This window comes from Ursus maritimus, unplaced genomic scaffold (genome assembly GCF_017311325.1).
Source record: "Ursus maritimus isolate PB19 unplaced genomic scaffold, ASM1731132v1 scaffold_19, whole genome shotgun sequence".
NCBI lineage: Eukaryota > Metazoa > Chordata > Mammalia > Carnivora > Ursidae > Ursus > Ursus maritimus.
The window spans coordinates 39638852-39655071 of NW_024424341.1; the positions used below are offsets into that span (position 1 = coordinate 39638852).

Consider the following 16220-nt stretch of genomic DNA (forward strand, 5'->3'; position numbering starts at 1 on the left):
GTAGACTATGGATTGGGTGTCAGTGAGGCAGAGATCTATGCAGAAAATCTTTTATTATGAGGGCTTAGGTCCCTGTGTCTCGGAAGAGAGCAACATGGTGGACCTCCTCAACCCAGAGACAGCCTCCGCCAATCTCTCCTCATTTCCTTATGGTGAGAGCAAAGCTTTCCAAGGCTTCCCATCTCTCTCAGGGTAAGAATTAGAACCCTTCCCGGGCTACAGGCCTTGTTAATCTCACCAGTCTCCACTGGGACATGTCACCTCACTCCTCTGGCCTTACATTTTATAAAACCTTTGGATAAGACATTTCCTCTGACTGGTACCTCCACTTTATCTGAGCCATTTAGGCAAATCCTAATCATCTGTTAGGCCTTCCCTGAACCACAGACCACATCTAGTTCCCTTCCTATAATCTCACAGCATCTTGTACTTCTTTCTTGTCATATTTATGAAAGCAGTAACAGAAAAATTGTGTAATTACTGAATGTCTTGTCTCCCTGGCTCTAGGGGCAAGCTTCACGTAGGCAGGGGCTGTGTTTGTCTTGTTCATTGCTGAATCCCCAGCACTTAGCCCACAGCTTAGCAGGTAATTAGCACCAAATAAATATTCGTAAACTAAGTAGAAGAATTACCAGTCACCAGCTGAAGAGGAAATAAATACTGGAATCTCCTTGGCATTGACCAGACCTGCTGAGTGTGGAAGACCTGCCCAGACACAGAGAAAGCAAGAGCAGCTTGGCAAAGTGCTCAGCAAGCCAGAGGATAAAAGAGTATACCTATAAAATTTGTTTTCTATACAACTTTTACATGTTTGGCAAGTGGTGAGGGCAAAATTATGATTTTGTGAGCAATAAAATACAATCCAATTTTAACAGTGCTAAAATCTTGATCAAAGAAATCTCAAAACACGGAGGGCCAACGTAAAAAAAAAAACATAGTGGTTTTGATGAAATTGTGTCTTGCTACCAAGTATGTTTCTATGGTTATCGCTGTTCGCTTTTAGTCGCAGCCCTTTTTACTTTATATCTTTATTTTCTGCAAAGGTTTTTTATCATCTCTTTACTGATTCCTCGAAACAATCTTATGCGGAGAACTGGTGCCATGGCCTGGGAGATGAAGAAATGTTTCCTCTTTCAAAGACTCTATTTTTTGGACGATAAGAATTGCTAAAGAGGAAGCAATCAAACCTATCGCGCTGGCTCTGTCCTCCACCCAGCGCGCTGCTTCCTGGTTTTAGACGCTTTCAGATCCTCCTGTGAAACGTCCTGGATACGTAAAACTGGACTGCCACGCGTTTTGAGATCCCATCTCTCAGTCTGTTCACCTGGAAGACGCCACACGGGAATCGGTCGCGCAAATCCGATTCGTTTCTCGGTGACAACGAACCACAGTTTGCAGCGTTCACCAATGTGACATCAGTCCTTAAGCCTACGCTGGGAAAATGTGGCTCTACTCGTTTTCCCCGCAAGCTTGCAGCTGCCTTCGCGGCCGTGAGGTCCTGCACTTCCCTCCAGGGTCCGCCGGGAGCCCCGCGTACCGGGAGGCGCCTGTCGTGGGCCGCTCCGGGGGACGGTCCCTGCGAGGGACGCCCAGGGGGCCTCCCCGAGGACGCTGCGAAACCCAGACGGACTTCGGTGATTCAAAAAACCACCGCAGGAAGTTGTGCCTCCCAAAGACAGGTGCTGCCTTCGCAAGGCTACAGCTCCCCAACGCCTCCAACTCTCACAGGTCCTTTCTCGCCGCAGGTCTCCCACAGCCCGTGGCCGCAGCCCCGAGCGAACCGCGGAGGATGCGGGCGGCGCCAGGAGCGGCCGTCTGCTCCCACCACACCCGCCCGCCCCGCCGCGCCGCGCCGCGGCGCGGCCAACGCCTCCGCCACGTGCCCGCCTCCCGCAGCCAGGCCGCTCGCGATTGGCTGGCGGCGCCGCCCGTCGCGAGGGGTGGGCGCGTCGCCCGCAGGCCGGCGCTCCTATTGGTCGTGGCGGCGGCGGCGGCGGCGCGCGCGGCCCGGGCGAGGAGGGGAAGCCGGTGGCGGTGGCGGCGGAACGGGCGGAGGCTGCCGGTTTCGTAACCGTCGCTCCTCCTCGCTGACTTGCGGGCTGCTAGGCCTGGGTCCGTCGGGCCGCGCCGCGCGGGGCCGCTCGGAGTGGAGGCCGCCTGGGGGCGGGCGGGCTGGAGGCGCAGGTAAGGAGGCCGCGGGCGGGCGGGCTGAGGGAAGAGGAGGAGGCCGCGGCGGAGCCGGCCGCTCGCCTGGGTGCAGGCCGGGCCCAAGGAGACCCGGCCCGGCCTGAGGCGGCCGGCTGGCCGGGAAGGCCCCGCGCGGCCCGCGGCGCGGGCGGCGGCCCCGCGCGGCGTCTGATGCAACCTGCCGGCAACACCCGGCGGGGCCGCTGAGCTCATCCCTGGCCGCGGCCCAGAGCCGCGGCGCCGCCCGCCGACCCCCGCGTTCCTCCCGGGCGCCCCTTGCCGCCGGCCGGGGACGGGGCGGGGCGGGGGACGAGGTGTGCCCCCTCCGGAACCCGGCCTCTGTTGGAGAAACGGGCAGTGGTGACAGGCCAGGCGCGTATTGGCCCCTGGGGATACAGGGTGTTCCCCAGAACAGCAGTAGGTGGACCGTCTCTTGCTGTAGTGCCACATCGGATCTTGCCCGCCCCTCCAAGACCAATCGGTGAGGGGAGGCGAGACTTCGGTTCAGAAGTTAGTACAGCGTTCAAGTGGGCAGGGAACGCAGTTGATGTTTTAAGGACAGAACTAATCCGGTGCTTACGTCCGGAGCTGTAATTTGAATATCCTGCACTTCACTGCCGAACGAGGTTAGATGAATGTGCAGCAACCACAAGTGGAATAGAAAAGAGAAGGGGCAGAAACGGAGCGCTTCGCTAGCCTGTCGCAGCGAACACAGTCAAGAACATAGCTAGCAGAGGTGTCTCGATGAAGAGGATGGAAATGCATGTTTGAGGGGGGAGGGATCATTTTTATTCTTTAGAAGGTGTAATTGTTTGGTTTGCTTTGTATCCGAGGTTTATGCTGTAAGCTGGCACCTTAAAACGTGTCAGTTTCAGAAAGGTTTTCAGGTTAGTGGGTTACACAAAAATTGGTAGTTCTCTCTTGGAGCCTACACTCAGCGAATCCTTATGGGAAGAGTGTGCCCTTAAATTCAGATAGGATACGCGACTCCCCAATACATTTTGGAAAGAAAATACTGTAAGGGCATCTTAAAGCTCTTGATATTGAAAAGTTAAAATCTGGTCAGCTATTACCACTTGATCAGTATTGGGGATGAACTGTTCTTAAAGTGGATTCTCTGTTTCTGGGAAAACTTACTCTAAACAAGGCTAAGTAATTGCAGGATGCCAGTGAGCTGAAGAATTTTTCGATTTCTTGATTCCTGCTTCTGGTGGGTGCACTTGGCTGATTCAGTCATTTTTAATACCTGCCTGAAAAACAGGAGGAAACAAAATTTCATTTTTTCGGAATATCCTTTAAATTCTCCAGAGCACATCATGACGGTCAGCAGTTGTCTGATCTTGGAGAGGTGGTTTCATCTGTAGGGATTTAAACGGCACATGGTGAGTCCCTGGTAAAGACAAATAGGACAGCATGGGGCTGAATTTGGTCTTAAGGTCTAGGCTTGTCTCACCTGATCACAGCAGTGGTGAATGTGGGTAGCCACAATTCCGGGTTTATTGTAGATTCTTGGGAGCGAGTGCTTCCTCAGGTTCTTGTAGGTATGTTGGTCTCCTACCTTTTTGGCTTTCCAGCCCTGTCGGTTAAAAAAATTTTTTTTGAGTATGAGGTGTACTTATAAACGATGTGCGTACTATTTTTTTTGTATGTTGCAAATCCTGCCAAAAGTAGATTAAAGAGATGATGTTAAAGACAAATGCCATGCGTTTTCTCCATACTCCAGTGGGCCACTCGTGTACTCCCTGAAGGGATGTACCCTCCTTCATGGACCCCGTGTTGGGTTGTGAAGCAGCGGTGGCAACTAAATAGAAACCCTGCTCATTTAGGTATGTACCGCCTTTGCTTTTACCTTGACATCACATACAGCGCAGAGCTGTCAGACCCTGGCAGCACATACCTAAGAACTTGAGGTTATTCACTGGAACACATAACTGGGCTAAATAGAAAATAAAGGTTCTCAACTGAGATGAAGCAAAGAGCAGACGAGAAATGTTCATTGTATAGACTGGGCACTCGAAGTAGCAAGTGGAATTGTATTGTTATTTTCCTGTACACCTCTAAGAAAGACAAGAACTTAGGGTAGGAAGACCCTAATACCTTGCTAACACTATTGATTTAATTGTGGTTATTTTAAGGGAGTTCAGTTCTAGAGAATCCCATTTTTATATAGGACATTTATAAAAAGAAATGTTTTCTCTTAGCCTGTGAGCCAGTATTTGACAAGTATTTCTCCAGCACCACCAGTCTCTGGCTAACCCCACACGAGATGCTGGGCATGTGGATCGGAAGACAGAGTCCTGCCTCTAGCTCAGTCTGCAGGGAGCCACATTATAGAGCTGGAGTTGACAGAGAAGCTGGGGGAACAAACTGGAAAGCTGCACAAAGAAAAATGAAAGCATGACCATTTAGGGGGTCAGTAGTGGTTTGGTATTATTGAGGTGTGAAGCATAAGGGAGCAGGGGTTGGCGAGAGAATGAATACCTTCCATTTGATCCTGGGCACTGGAGCAGGTTTGAGTGCTCGATTGCTCTGGAGGCGGTGGTTGGAGGGTGCACTGCTAAACCAGAGGGGATGAGTGCCCCTGGGAGATGATGTCAGCTGAGGTAATTCTGTGGTGTTAGGACAGAGAGGGATGGTGGTTGTAAGTTCTTTTGGGAGTTGAGTGGGTAGAATAGATACCAGTGATTGTACAGATTGGGAGTAAGGGAGAAACATCTATGAATATTTTGGAGTGTAGATGCTCACTGAGGCAATTTGAGTTAATTTATTTTGGGGAGGGGCACCTGGGTGGCACAGCGGTTAAGCGTCTGCCTTGGGCTCAGGGCGTTATGGGATCGAGCCCCACATCAGGCTCCTCCGCTAGGAGCCTGCTTCTTCCTCTCCCACTCCCCCTGCTTGTGTTCCCTCTCTCGCTGGCTGTCTCTATCTCTGTCGAATAAATAAATAAAATCTTTTTTAAAAAAAAGAATTTATTTTGGGGAGCATGGGGAGGAATATTTGGTTGTACATAGTGTGAAAAAAAAAAGACAGGAGGATTAGGAAAATTCTTGACAAGTTTACCTTCCCAAATGAAACTTGAGAGAAATTTGTTTTACTCATTCTAACTGTTGAGTTTTCAGTGTGTTACTGATTTGAATGAACACTACTTGAATTAAGAAATTTGAATTTAAAAATTTACCCAATCAGACCATCTTTCTTAAGATCCATTGTTATTTTGCAGCATTGGCTCTCAGACCTCAGTGTCAGCAGAATCACTTGGAGGTCTCTTTAAAACAAGATTGCTCAGCCCTGTTCTTAGGGCTCCTGATTCTTATGTCCGGGGCAGCCGGGGAATTTGCATTTCTGACAAGTTCCCAAATGCTGCTGCTGCTGGTCCAGGGACCGCACTTTGAGAACTACTGCTCTTCAGATTTTCTCCTGCTCCCTGCTTGAATGATTCACATGCAAGGAAACGAGGCACCACCCTGCTTCCTGTAGAATGAACTTTGGAATAGTACTTGCCCACATAGGAGCCAGACTTTCACTTAGGATTGAATATCCAGATTTGAAATAAACTAATTCTTTTTTTTTTTCCCCATTGTAGGTGCTCAGTAAATGTTTGTGGAAGGAACAAAAGCATAAATGACAGTGGAAACTGTAAAAGGTGTAACTTCGGAGGCAGCTGTTTTGCTTGTGTAAAAACAGAATTGATAATCTGGAGTTAACACTTTTGGACCACTTGGCCCTTTGATCCCCTTTACTTGTTTACTTTCCTTAATGGATATTTTTTCACTTAGAACTTACTTTCTTGGCTTTGGTTGAGGAACTTAAAAAAAAAAATCACTTTTGAGTTCTTTTTATCATTTCCAAGTTTCCTTGCTTACATTTTTACCAATTTGATAGTTACTCTTTGTTTTTCAAGCCAAAGGGCACATTTTCAAAGTCCCCCCTATTATGTTCAGCCTAGTACCTTAGCAAGATGAATCAGCAGGTAAAAGCTCTTCCCCATTCCTGTATCTTTGGATACAGAAACGGGCATGGAACATCACTGAATTTGGAGCCTGTATTAAAAGTTTTTAGTGATTTGGGAATAAAAAGCAGAGCATAACGGGGAAGAAAAGAGTTTTTAGTGACTGAAGTTCATGGTATATTTTCAGAGTCAGAAGGCATCCTACCATTCTACATCCCTCATTTGCAGTTGGGGAAATCGAGGCCCAAAGAGGAGAAGGGATGGGTCCAGAGCAAAACTGGGGGAGCCAGAGCCAAGACAAGGATTGACCTGGTTCCTGCTCTGTACCTTTTGGATCATTGTTATCTTTGAGCTTTCTGTAGAGATTAGCTTTAAAGATTAAAAACATAATTGGTGTATGAAAAATAAAAAAGTTAAATAAGATGACCATAATCATGATAGTTGAGACAATCCCAGGAGAAGTGTTAAAAAAAGTTTTTAAAAGTCGACTAAAATTCTTATGCTCACTTTACACCAAATAAGTAAGCAGCAATGTAGATGGCCATTAACACTGTTAGTGGTAAGGTGGCCCAAATTAATACTGAACTACCACTGTTTAACTGGAAGAAAAAATAGGGAACATAATAAATTACCCAGGAAAATTGTGGAATGTCCATTATTGAAGGTAGAGTAGATATCCATCCATGGTTTGGAAGGAAGCTCTCTCTTTTGCCTTAGTTTTGAAGTGAGAACAGTTGACCCACTAACTCAGGGCTGCAGGCACGGGTTTGAAAACAATGGAAAGTAAAGATAATACGGATTTTTGAAAAGGAAAGATTTTTAAAAGCAGACCAATGAACAGTGTTTATACAAGGAGCACCTGGCTAAAGGTTTGGGTGAAGCTACTGGTGTTTACTATCTGAGTAAGAACTGTGAGATGTACTCATTTGAGGCATTTCGTAATTCTGGCTCCAGGTTTTTTCCACTGGTGTAGGTTTAGCAGTTTTGTGAAAAGAGAACAGGATAGTTGCATGGTTCATAACACTGCCTTCTGAATTTCCAAGAGTGCTGTTGTTTCTTGGTGGACATGGCCCATCCGCTGAGTCAGTTTGTCTTGAAGTGACCTCATGATCGGGTAGGTATGCTTTTGACACATCTTGAGGCAATTGTAGTGACCTAGTTGGATTGCTAGTCATCCAAGTATGACTAGTTTCTGAAACTGCGGCTTCATTTCTATGGGCGGCAGTGCAGGACACTCGAGAGTTGGCATTCCCTCTGAGCCGCATCTGCCGTGTCAAGTGGGTGCCGGCCCAGTCTCTCTGGCTGGCCTCAGCCCCGTTCTTGCTCTTCCTCGGGTGCATTAGTAGGGCTTTTGTTTCTTTCCTTGTGGTTTCAGGTTGCCTATGTTGAGATGTGTTTATAAATTATGTCAAGAAGGAAAAAAACCCCACTGTTAGAAGCAGCATGGTGGGATGGGGCAGCACCCGGAGGTCCCAGAGCTCCGAAATCTCTGATCCAAGAAGCTAACTTAGGAAATCTATGTAAACTACTATCTGTGAGGTCATTAAAAACAAAACAAAAAACAAGCCCCCCCAAAGTCTTTTCAGAACATTCCGTAAAGATGTACTCCAGGAGAAAAGTCTGATCCTTGGTGACTCAGTCTCTGCATATCGGTGTAAGGAGCGTGCAGTGATCCTGACGAGTCGTGGAGATCGGGCACTCTGCCGCAGGATTCTGTTCTGACGTGAGCCAACAATCGAAGCTTTGTCCCCCCTTTCTTTGCAGGTGTTTCTTCTATCATAATTGAACTCAGGTTTTCCGTGTTTCACCCAAACATCTCAAATTTCTCTCTGGCAGATTGCCAAGTGCTATTCGTTCCTCTGTGCTACCTAATTAGCGGTATTCTTTTGTTTTTCCTTCCATTTTTGATAACAATCACAGACGACAGCACCCGCAGGGATTCAGGTGGGCTGAATTTGGCCTCACGGTGCTCCTGCGCTAACGTACCTTTCGAAATGAAACGATTGAGACTTCTGAAACATCGGACAGTCGGCCGTTGCTGTAGACCGTCCGCATAATCAGTTAACGCTGGCTTGCTGTTAGGTACATGCGAGTTTTATCTCATTTGATCTTGTCATTTCAAACATTTTAATGCAATTTATTTTTTAACTAGGTGCATGTGAAGATTTCTTGGCAGCTTCGTGTGGAAACCATTGATCACCTTGCCCTCATTTCTGCCTGTTCTGTGTCAGCTAGAGAGTGTCCAAATGAGCAAGATAGCCCCGCAGAACAGCACGCCGGGAATAAGCGTTATTCACAGTCAGGCTCATGCCGGCGGCTTACAGCAGGTTCCTCAGCTGGTGCCTGCCGGCCCCGGGGGAGGAGGCAAGGCCGTGCCTCCCAGCAAGCAAAGCAAAAAGAGTTCGCCCATGGATCGCAACAGCGACGAGTATCGTCAGCGCAGAGAGAGGAACAACATGGCTGTGAAAAAGAGCCGGTTGAAAAGCAAGCAGAAGGCACAGGATACGCTGCAGAGAGTGAATCAGCTCAAGGAGGAGAACGAACGGTTGGAAGCCAAAATCAAACTGCTGACCAAGGAGCTCAGCGTACTGAAAGATCTGTTTCTGGAGCATGCGCACAGCCTCGCAGACAACGTGCAGCCCGCTAGCACTGAGAATACAACGGCGACTTCGGATAACGCGGGGCAGTAGACCTCACCCCTTCCACGCGTCACAGCTCGTGGCTCGAACGTTAAAGGTGTGATTTCCTACACCACGCAGGTCGATGGCCGGACATGGTCTTGTTCCATTATTCAGAGATCCACTGAAGGTTGTTTTCTAGGATCAGCACTGAAGAGTTGATTAGCTAAAAATGTTAGCCATGTAATTTGAATATCTAGTTTTAAATGGCATGGATTTTTTTGTGGGGATAAAACAAATTTCTTAAGGTATATGGTGAAAAAAAAAAAAAAAGCCCTGGACCTTGATGTTCTTCACAAATCCTCACGTCCCAAGAAATGCTTCTTTCGTAGGTTGATAAAAGGAGTGGGAGCTGGCGGGGCCTGCAGGAGGGTCTTGGTTTTATTGGAGATGATTAGCCTACGAGAAGTTGAATGCCATCTGTGTTAATCTGTTTGTGATTTTTTTCCCCTAAATTATGTATTAAAAATCCTTAGGGCTATAGAAATCAATCACTTTGTAATTTGGAGTGATTTTATGTATAACAGAAACCTTGTTTTAGTCGAATTCGTACTGTTTTCCCCCAACAAGTGTAAGTTTTTGAGTAGCAGTGCCAGGTTATGTAAATTCTATTCCATTTTCAAGACAGTATACAGCCAGTTGGCTTAAAAATACAAATAATTAGGAAGCAAATGGGTTTCTTAAAGGGAAAGCACGTTAGAATGAGTCTTTCAGGACACCTTCGGGTTATTGGGTTGGCATTATTTTGTTTTCTAACAACAAAAACCCCAAGAGTTTAGAGAAACTTGTGTACCACAGTTTGTTTCTGTAGACGCTGTTCGAGTAAGTAAATATTTCTAAAATACCATTTTGACAGCCAAGTTAGTAGACAGATGCCTTAACAATTTACCGATTGGGGTTTAGGTGGTTTCTCCTGTGTCCAAATATCTGCAAATGGGGCCATGATTTTTAAAGGCAAAAGTTTCTTGTGAAAGATCATTTGGCATTTGATCTTAACCAAGTGATTATTAGAAAAATACGTCATCAACTCTATGCCATCTCCCAAAATAATAGTCTAAGAAAACTTGAAAGCGTAAAATTTAATCTTTAATTTATTTCTCTTAAATACATCTTTTTATATTGTTTTTTGTGACGTTTCTTTTTCTAGTTTGTGGGCTCTTCTAGATTTTTTTGTACCACTGCTACTGTTTGTTCATTTGTAAGCTTTTGTGTCCCATAAATTATTTTAGAAAGAAAATACTGATAAAACTCAGGATATTGACATTTTTGTTGAGACTAAAAAATGGCAGTTGTTAAAGTCGGGGATCGCTAGGCTCTGGTTTATGTCAGTGTTGGTGGTTTTGATTTTCCTCGTTGACCTTCCTTCCTTCCTTCCTTCCTTCCTTCCTTTTTTTTTTTTTTAGCACAATCCTAGCTCAGATTTGTTGGCTTTTGTCTGTCTGTGTGTGTGTACGTGTGTGTGTCTGGGCTGGTCTTGACAAGAGACTGAGTCACAATTGATTAAAAAGTTTGTGTTACCAGGTATCTTATTTGAACATGGTCGCTTAGTTTTTGGTCATTTTGTTTCTAACTAGGACCTGGAACAGTGTAACCAGGATGTGACTCAAGTCGCACCCTGGGGTTGGTTCAGAGCGCTGTCTGTGCTCTCCTGGGCAGGCGGAAATACCACCATGACCTGCAACTCAGCAAAGCCTTGAGCCTCTTCCGCATGTGACGGGAACCCGGTGGTGTTCCACGAGAGCCACTGTCCCAGGAGGGTGAGCTCCCCGCAGAGCCAGGAGCGAGGTTTCTGTTCGGTTCCAGCACCGGTTTGCTCTGGGTGCAGTATCAGTCTACTTCCAGGCTGATAGTGTTTTGACGGACTAGGAGGTAACCCACAGAATCCTACTGAATCTTTAATAGCTGATTGAGGTTATGTAATTAACCTAATTAGAGGTGCCGTGAGGTCACTTGAATCTTTAAGCGCCTATAAAGGTGTTATAATCTCTTGTTTACTAAAAAAAAATGTCTTTCAGAAATTGATGTCCCTATGGAATTTATGGTTTCCCATTATATGAATTGACTTAACTATCTTGGAGAAGAAGCTTTAGGGAAATCATCAGGGGTGTGCACTCGATATTTCAAATCCGAACATAAGATTGAAACTTTTGGAAAAATTGATTCAAGCTTTCCTGTTACTTCTGCAAATCAGAACTGTAGCACAAGCGGTCATGTGTGCGAAGAACAAAAATGTTAACCATCGTCCTGACTGTCTTACTGAAGTAAGTTTGGGAATGAAAGTCTATAGCTTGATAGATTTATCAGTATCAAATTGAGGGAAACCAAGTATGGGGAATGAGTAAGTGTAGAGCTTTGGGAATCGCAAGATGCCTTTTGTAACTTCTGTTCTGCGGGTTACATGTGAGCTGTTAGGATTTGATCTGCCTTTGCCGGCAGGTCCAGTGTCGTAGGAATTAGGCTTTAGTGTGAATGTCTAGCTGTGTCTGAGTCATCCGAGGCGGGTGCCTTCCGGCTGGTGTGGGCAGCAGGTGGTGAGATCAGAGCAGCTCTTCTGCTGTCAGGCCCCTTTGGTGACTGGAATGTGAGCTCAGATACTTGGGACATTGTTACTAAGAGGTAGTAAGATAGTAATAAAATACGACGAGCTGTTTGAAATTTAGGTCACAGTGTGAAATTCTGAAATTTACATAAAAAAGTAGTATGTGCAATTTAATATTTGGTATTAAAAGAAATCCGCCTTTGATGTTTCTTAGTGCCCATTAGAGGGCATGGACTCTGTACCTGCACAACCCAGTTAGCACTCAGAGTGCTTTTTGATGCCTTAGAAATAGGAAGCAAGTTTTTGTTTGACAAAAGCTAGGGAGGAGAAAGTCCGTTCTATAGCTGTTAGAGCTGCCTCTCAGGAAAAAGTCCTTACCTTGTTCTTTTTGTTCCTGGCTTTCCTCCGTTTGTGAGATTACTCTATTTTTTTAAATATAATTTTATTTCTTTCGATGAATTTGAAATAAAAAACTTTGGAATAATGACTGTATGTCCTGTGGGTTTCTTTCTGTTCCTATACCGAGGAAGTGGTCCCGATGTCCAGCAGCCCTGAAGAGCAGGCAGGTGCTTGGCCGTCTTTCCTTTTCCCAGGGCAGGGGTGAAGGTCGCTGGGGGTGGGGGGCAAGAGGTACTTTTGTCCAAGCCTAGATTTCCCTGAATGGATGGGAACACACAGAGTGCCTCTTCGGTGCTGCTCTTTGTTATGTGGTCTAACCAGAAACGGGGGCCAGGGTGAGAAGGCAGCAGCTGGCACGCCTGCTCGGAAGCCTCGTGTCTCCGTGCGTGGTTTCCATTCACACAGTGGAAGGAGAAAGGAGTTCTTGAGGCTTCGAGGTGGACGGGAATGTTGAAGGCCATTCCAGCAGCACAACTGGTAGCGTGTAGCTCACCTTCCGTACGTCATGCTGTAGACTGTCCATACAGATGAACGAGGCGGTACCGAATCCGTGCTGACCCGAGTGTTCCCAGGGAAGACGGCATTCAGAGGCTCTTCTGTGATCCTTCGGCCGTTTGCCTGTCTCGGGAAATAGGTTGCTACTTACTGCGTCTTAACGACAATTGCAATACACTAATTACTTCTGTGGGTAGCACGTCTTAGTTTACAAAGCAGTAGTAATTTGGAAGCCCATAAATAGTTTGTCTTGGGGAATTTTATAGAGAGATGATTTGTGAAGGTGCCAGCTCTTTTTCAATAAAAGCACTTTTGGACCTGCTCTGTCACTGCCTGGGAGTATCTTGAGTCCGTGTGCATTGTACCTGTACTCAGAGACCGCTGACCCTGAATAGTCTCGTACCGCCACTCCTTGCGGAGCCCTAGGCCTGGAAGCTACGCAGCGGTTCCCCGGGGGATCCAGGCTGCAGAACTGGGCTCGGAAGCGAAGGGGCCTGTTGTACTTGGCGTGTCGCTCGAATGACTACGTCTGACAAGGACTTCCCACATCACCACCTTTCCGTTCTACCCCCTAAATGTGCTCCCCTCCCTCCCCCATCGCACAGAACCATCGTCCTCTCTTGCCTGGACTTGGTCTCCTTGGACCGCTGCCTGCTCTCCAGAATCCTCTGTCATTCCCCACTGCACCCAGAGGGAGACCCAGTCTCCTTGTGACGTGGCTCCCTTGATCTTGTGGACTTGCTCTCCCCCGTCCTCTGTCCCGTTACTTTGCTTTGGCTGTAGGGCTTCTCCAGGCTCCTTTTACTCCAGGCCTCCTTCAAACAGCTCACGTCCGATGCCTTCTCTTGTCTCGCTTTTCCCTTTCACCCCTTCCTGTCTCAGCCCCCTGGCTTTCTAGACAAGGTCAGTCAGCCCCATACTTTCCTTCACGGCGCTTTTCGGTGAAGAGAGATCTGTGCTTACTCGTTCAAGGCGAAGCCTCTCGGACCTGCAGGCCCAGAGAGCAGGGATGGTGGTTTTATCCTACACCGCACAGAGCAGATGCTCAATTATTTATTGAATGAATACCCAGACCCTTCAGGGTTTCAGAAAGGCTTTTTGGGTGCTGTTCAGCCTTCTGGAAGGGTCTCTAAGGCATTTCTGAAGCTGTATGCGTTTCTGCAGAGCTTTGGGGGCATGAGGAGTTGGGTGCATCCTCGGGAACACGGGGTAGAAGGGGCTCTGCCGCCGCCCAAGCCCCCCACCACCCCAGGGTGTCTTGACTCCCCAATTCGGCGAGACCAGTCAGACCTATGCTCCCAGGGTCCCTCTGTGACAACGTGCAGTTACTGGGATTTCCCCTTATCTTTTGACCTTCTTGCTTGGTAATCACAGAAAATGCTTCTGTGAAACGGGCAGTTTTGGTATGAGGCGTCTGAGAGGCAGGAAGGAGAAAGAGGCGAGGCGATAGAGCGAGGTGTGTTTCTTAAACGAAACCGTCCATTTCGAGGGCCGGCCTCCCCGTGCCCTGAGGGTATCTGGGGGCAAGGGCAGCTGGAACCCCGGACGCCAGAACGTGTCCCCCGCAGGTGCAGCTGGGCCAGAGAAACATTTGGTGAACGGAGACTCCTGACACCCCAGACCATCACTGCAAACTGCTCACGGGCACAAATAACCTGGGGGCCGCCTGTGCTCCGGCAGCAAACCTGAGAAAACCGGTGGGATCCATCCGAGAAGCAAAGCAGATGAACAGTGATTTGGAACCGAAGTGGTCTCATTTTAATGTGGCCACTTTGCAAGCACTTGTGTGTGACTGCCGCAGGAAGAAATCGGTTTGGACTCAACGCTTCAGTGACTTCTCAAAATGTCTAGCTTGGGCTACAGAGTTTCCCGCCCCTTCGTGGTTTCATCTCTGGTGTCCCTTCACCTTGGCTCGGAAACTCCTGGAGGAGAGCGCTGTGCAGAGACGGGCCCGGAACGGTTTGGCACAGAGCTCCCACGCTCCTGGCCGGGGCAGGCCTGCGGGACGGGAGGGACCTGAGCCAGCAGAGGTGAGGATGGGCATGCTGCCATCGGCAGGGCCCAGGCCCAGCTGGCCCCGGCACGCTCCCTGCCTGAGTGGAGTTCGGTCCGCGGGTTTACACTCAGGGAAGACAAATGGCCTCACAAGACACATGGCAGACACGAGGAGGCTCGCCTCTGCCCCGGAGCTGCCCTAGGTAGCCGCGTCTGTCCGGCGCATGCCGGCTTTGCTAGCGTGTCCCCATGGAAAGGACGTCAGGGACAAGGCATCCCTGCAAGTCTCAGGTTTTACCAAACTGTGCCTTAGGTCCTACCTAAAAACTCTGCCCCCTGCAGAAACCTAGCTTTGAGGCAGCAGCCACGTGGAAAAGGCTGCGTCTTCTACCGGTGAAGCTTCCCCTCTGCACGGGCAAGGCGCCGTGGAGGGCGGCTCCACGCCTGCGCTCGGGCTCGCGGCTCCCTGCCCCGCAGCGTCTCGGGCCGTGGCCGCCGGGCTCCGCTGCGAGCGAGAAGGAACAGAGACGAAGCCATGCACAAAGGCCCGCTTTTGGAAAGTTTTTATTGCAAATGCTACTCTGCACATTGATTTTTGAGAGAAAACACTGGAAATGGATCTTCCCTGAGCAGAAGAATACAAGTGACAGCAAGACACAATTTAGTTGCTAGTCAAGAGAATTATTTTCCATTAGCACTTCAAAAGCCACTGTCGTTCAAGCAAAGTAAAGCAGATTGAGGTGCGATCCCGCAGAAGGTTAAGGAAGAGACCCCCTGCCCCCGAGGAAGCAGCGCGTTCGAAAGCGGACGCAGCCACGTGGTTTCTGCACGCCCATCTCCAGGCAGGAGGCTGCCCATCGTGAAGACAGGGTGCCAGGCTGGGTCCCTGGTCCCACGGGGCACTCCCAGCTGGCTCTACTTGGGGCCAGAGAAGGGAGTAAAGGCCTTGTCACTGCCTGCCATGCACGCTTCAATCTCGTCCACCGTGCGGGGCACACAGGTCAGCAGTTCCATGCCGCTGGTGGTCACCACGACGTCCTCCTCGATCCGGACCTGCGTCACAATGACAGATACTCATGGGGGCGCCTGGGTGGCTCAGTTGGTTGAGCGTCCAACTCCTGGGTGTCGGCTCAGGTCATGACTTCATGGGTCCTGACATCAAGCCCCAAGTCAGGCTCCACGCTCAACAGGGAATCCGCTTGAGTTTTCACTCTCTCCCTCTGCCCCTCCCCCTACTCAGGAGTGTGAGCACGCTCGCTCTCAAATAAATAAATAATCTGAAAAAGAGAAACCCCGAAAAAAAAAAGCGAAGAATGACAGACACTATTTCGGAGCTGGCCTCACGCACCAGATTAGAGGGTCAGACCAGCCCCTTCTAAGGAGCGGTCTATCCAGCCATGATGGAAGGGGCCAGCCTCCAGGCCTCCGTCGGAAGCTGTTGAGAAGCAGCCCCCCCATGGGGCCATCTGCTCCTGCCACCTGCCCACCCTGTCCTTGCCGCTTGCCCGGTGGACGGGGGTCCCCCGGAGTGGGCCGGGGTTTTGTGGAATCTGCATGTGTCTTGTTGGGGAGCAAGGCACCGGCCTGTGACAGACCATGAGAAAGCGCAGGCCGTGTCCTTCTCAAGGGAGGAGTGAAGATCACCCCCTCCCCCCAGGGCTCCGCAGCGTGCGCGTGTGGGTGTCCTGGAGCCGGGACGCGGGGCAGTGGGCACTCACCCCACCGAATCCTCGGAAGCGCTGCAGGACCTCGCGGTTGAAGAAGCAGGCGCGGGCCGGGTCGGCCAGGGCCTCGTCCAGGAGGTGGTCGATGAAGTAAATGCCCGGCTCCACGGTGAGCACCATGCCCGGCTCCAGGTGCCGCGTGGTGCGCAGGCTCCGCAGGCCGGGCTCATCGATGCGTTCCACGCCCTGCGAGGAGGGGAAGGGCCCGGAGGACCTCAGCGCTGGCTCGGACGGGGCGGGGGGGGGGGGGGGGG

At 49.2% G+C, this 16220-nt stretch overlaps 2 protein-coding genes across 4 annotated transcripts in view; one reads left to right on the forward strand and one right to left on the reverse strand.

Annotated features, from left to right (window-relative positions):
• Nucleotides 1-1998: 1998 nt before the first annotated feature.
• CEBPG (CCAAT enhancer binding protein gamma) lies at nucleotides 1999-11840 on the forward strand. The gene is made up of 2 exons (XM_040633707.1): nucleotides 1999-2184; nucleotides 8289-11840. The coding sequence occupies exon 2, from the start codon at nucleotides 8383-8385 to the stop codon at nucleotides 8824-8826; it is 444 nt and encodes a 147-aa protein (XP_040489641.1). The 5' UTR covers nucleotides 1999-2184; nucleotides 8289-8382; the 3' UTR covers nucleotides 8827-11840.
• A 2949-nt stretch (nucleotides 11841-14789) lies between these two features.
• PEPD (peptidase D) overlaps nucleotides 14790-16220 on the reverse strand; it is a 113420-nt gene continuing 111989 nt past the window's right edge. For all 3 annotated transcript variants that reach the window (XM_040633710.1, XM_040633709.1, XM_040633711.1), the window contains 2 exons: nucleotides 15961-16152; nucleotides 14790-15295 (listed from right to left, as the gene is read on the reverse strand). In XM_040633710.1, the coding sequence (XP_040489644.1) occupies nucleotides 15158-15295; nucleotides 15961-16152 (330 nt within the window). In that variant the 3' untranslated portion in view covers nucleotides 14790-15157. The remainder of the gene's footprint in view (nucleotides 15296-15960; nucleotides 16153-16220) is intronic.

Coding starts and splice junctions, on each gene's coding strand:
- CEBPG (XM_040633707.1), top strand. CDS start 8,383: ATGAGCAAGATAGCCCCGCAGAACAGCACGCCGGGAATAAGCGTTATT.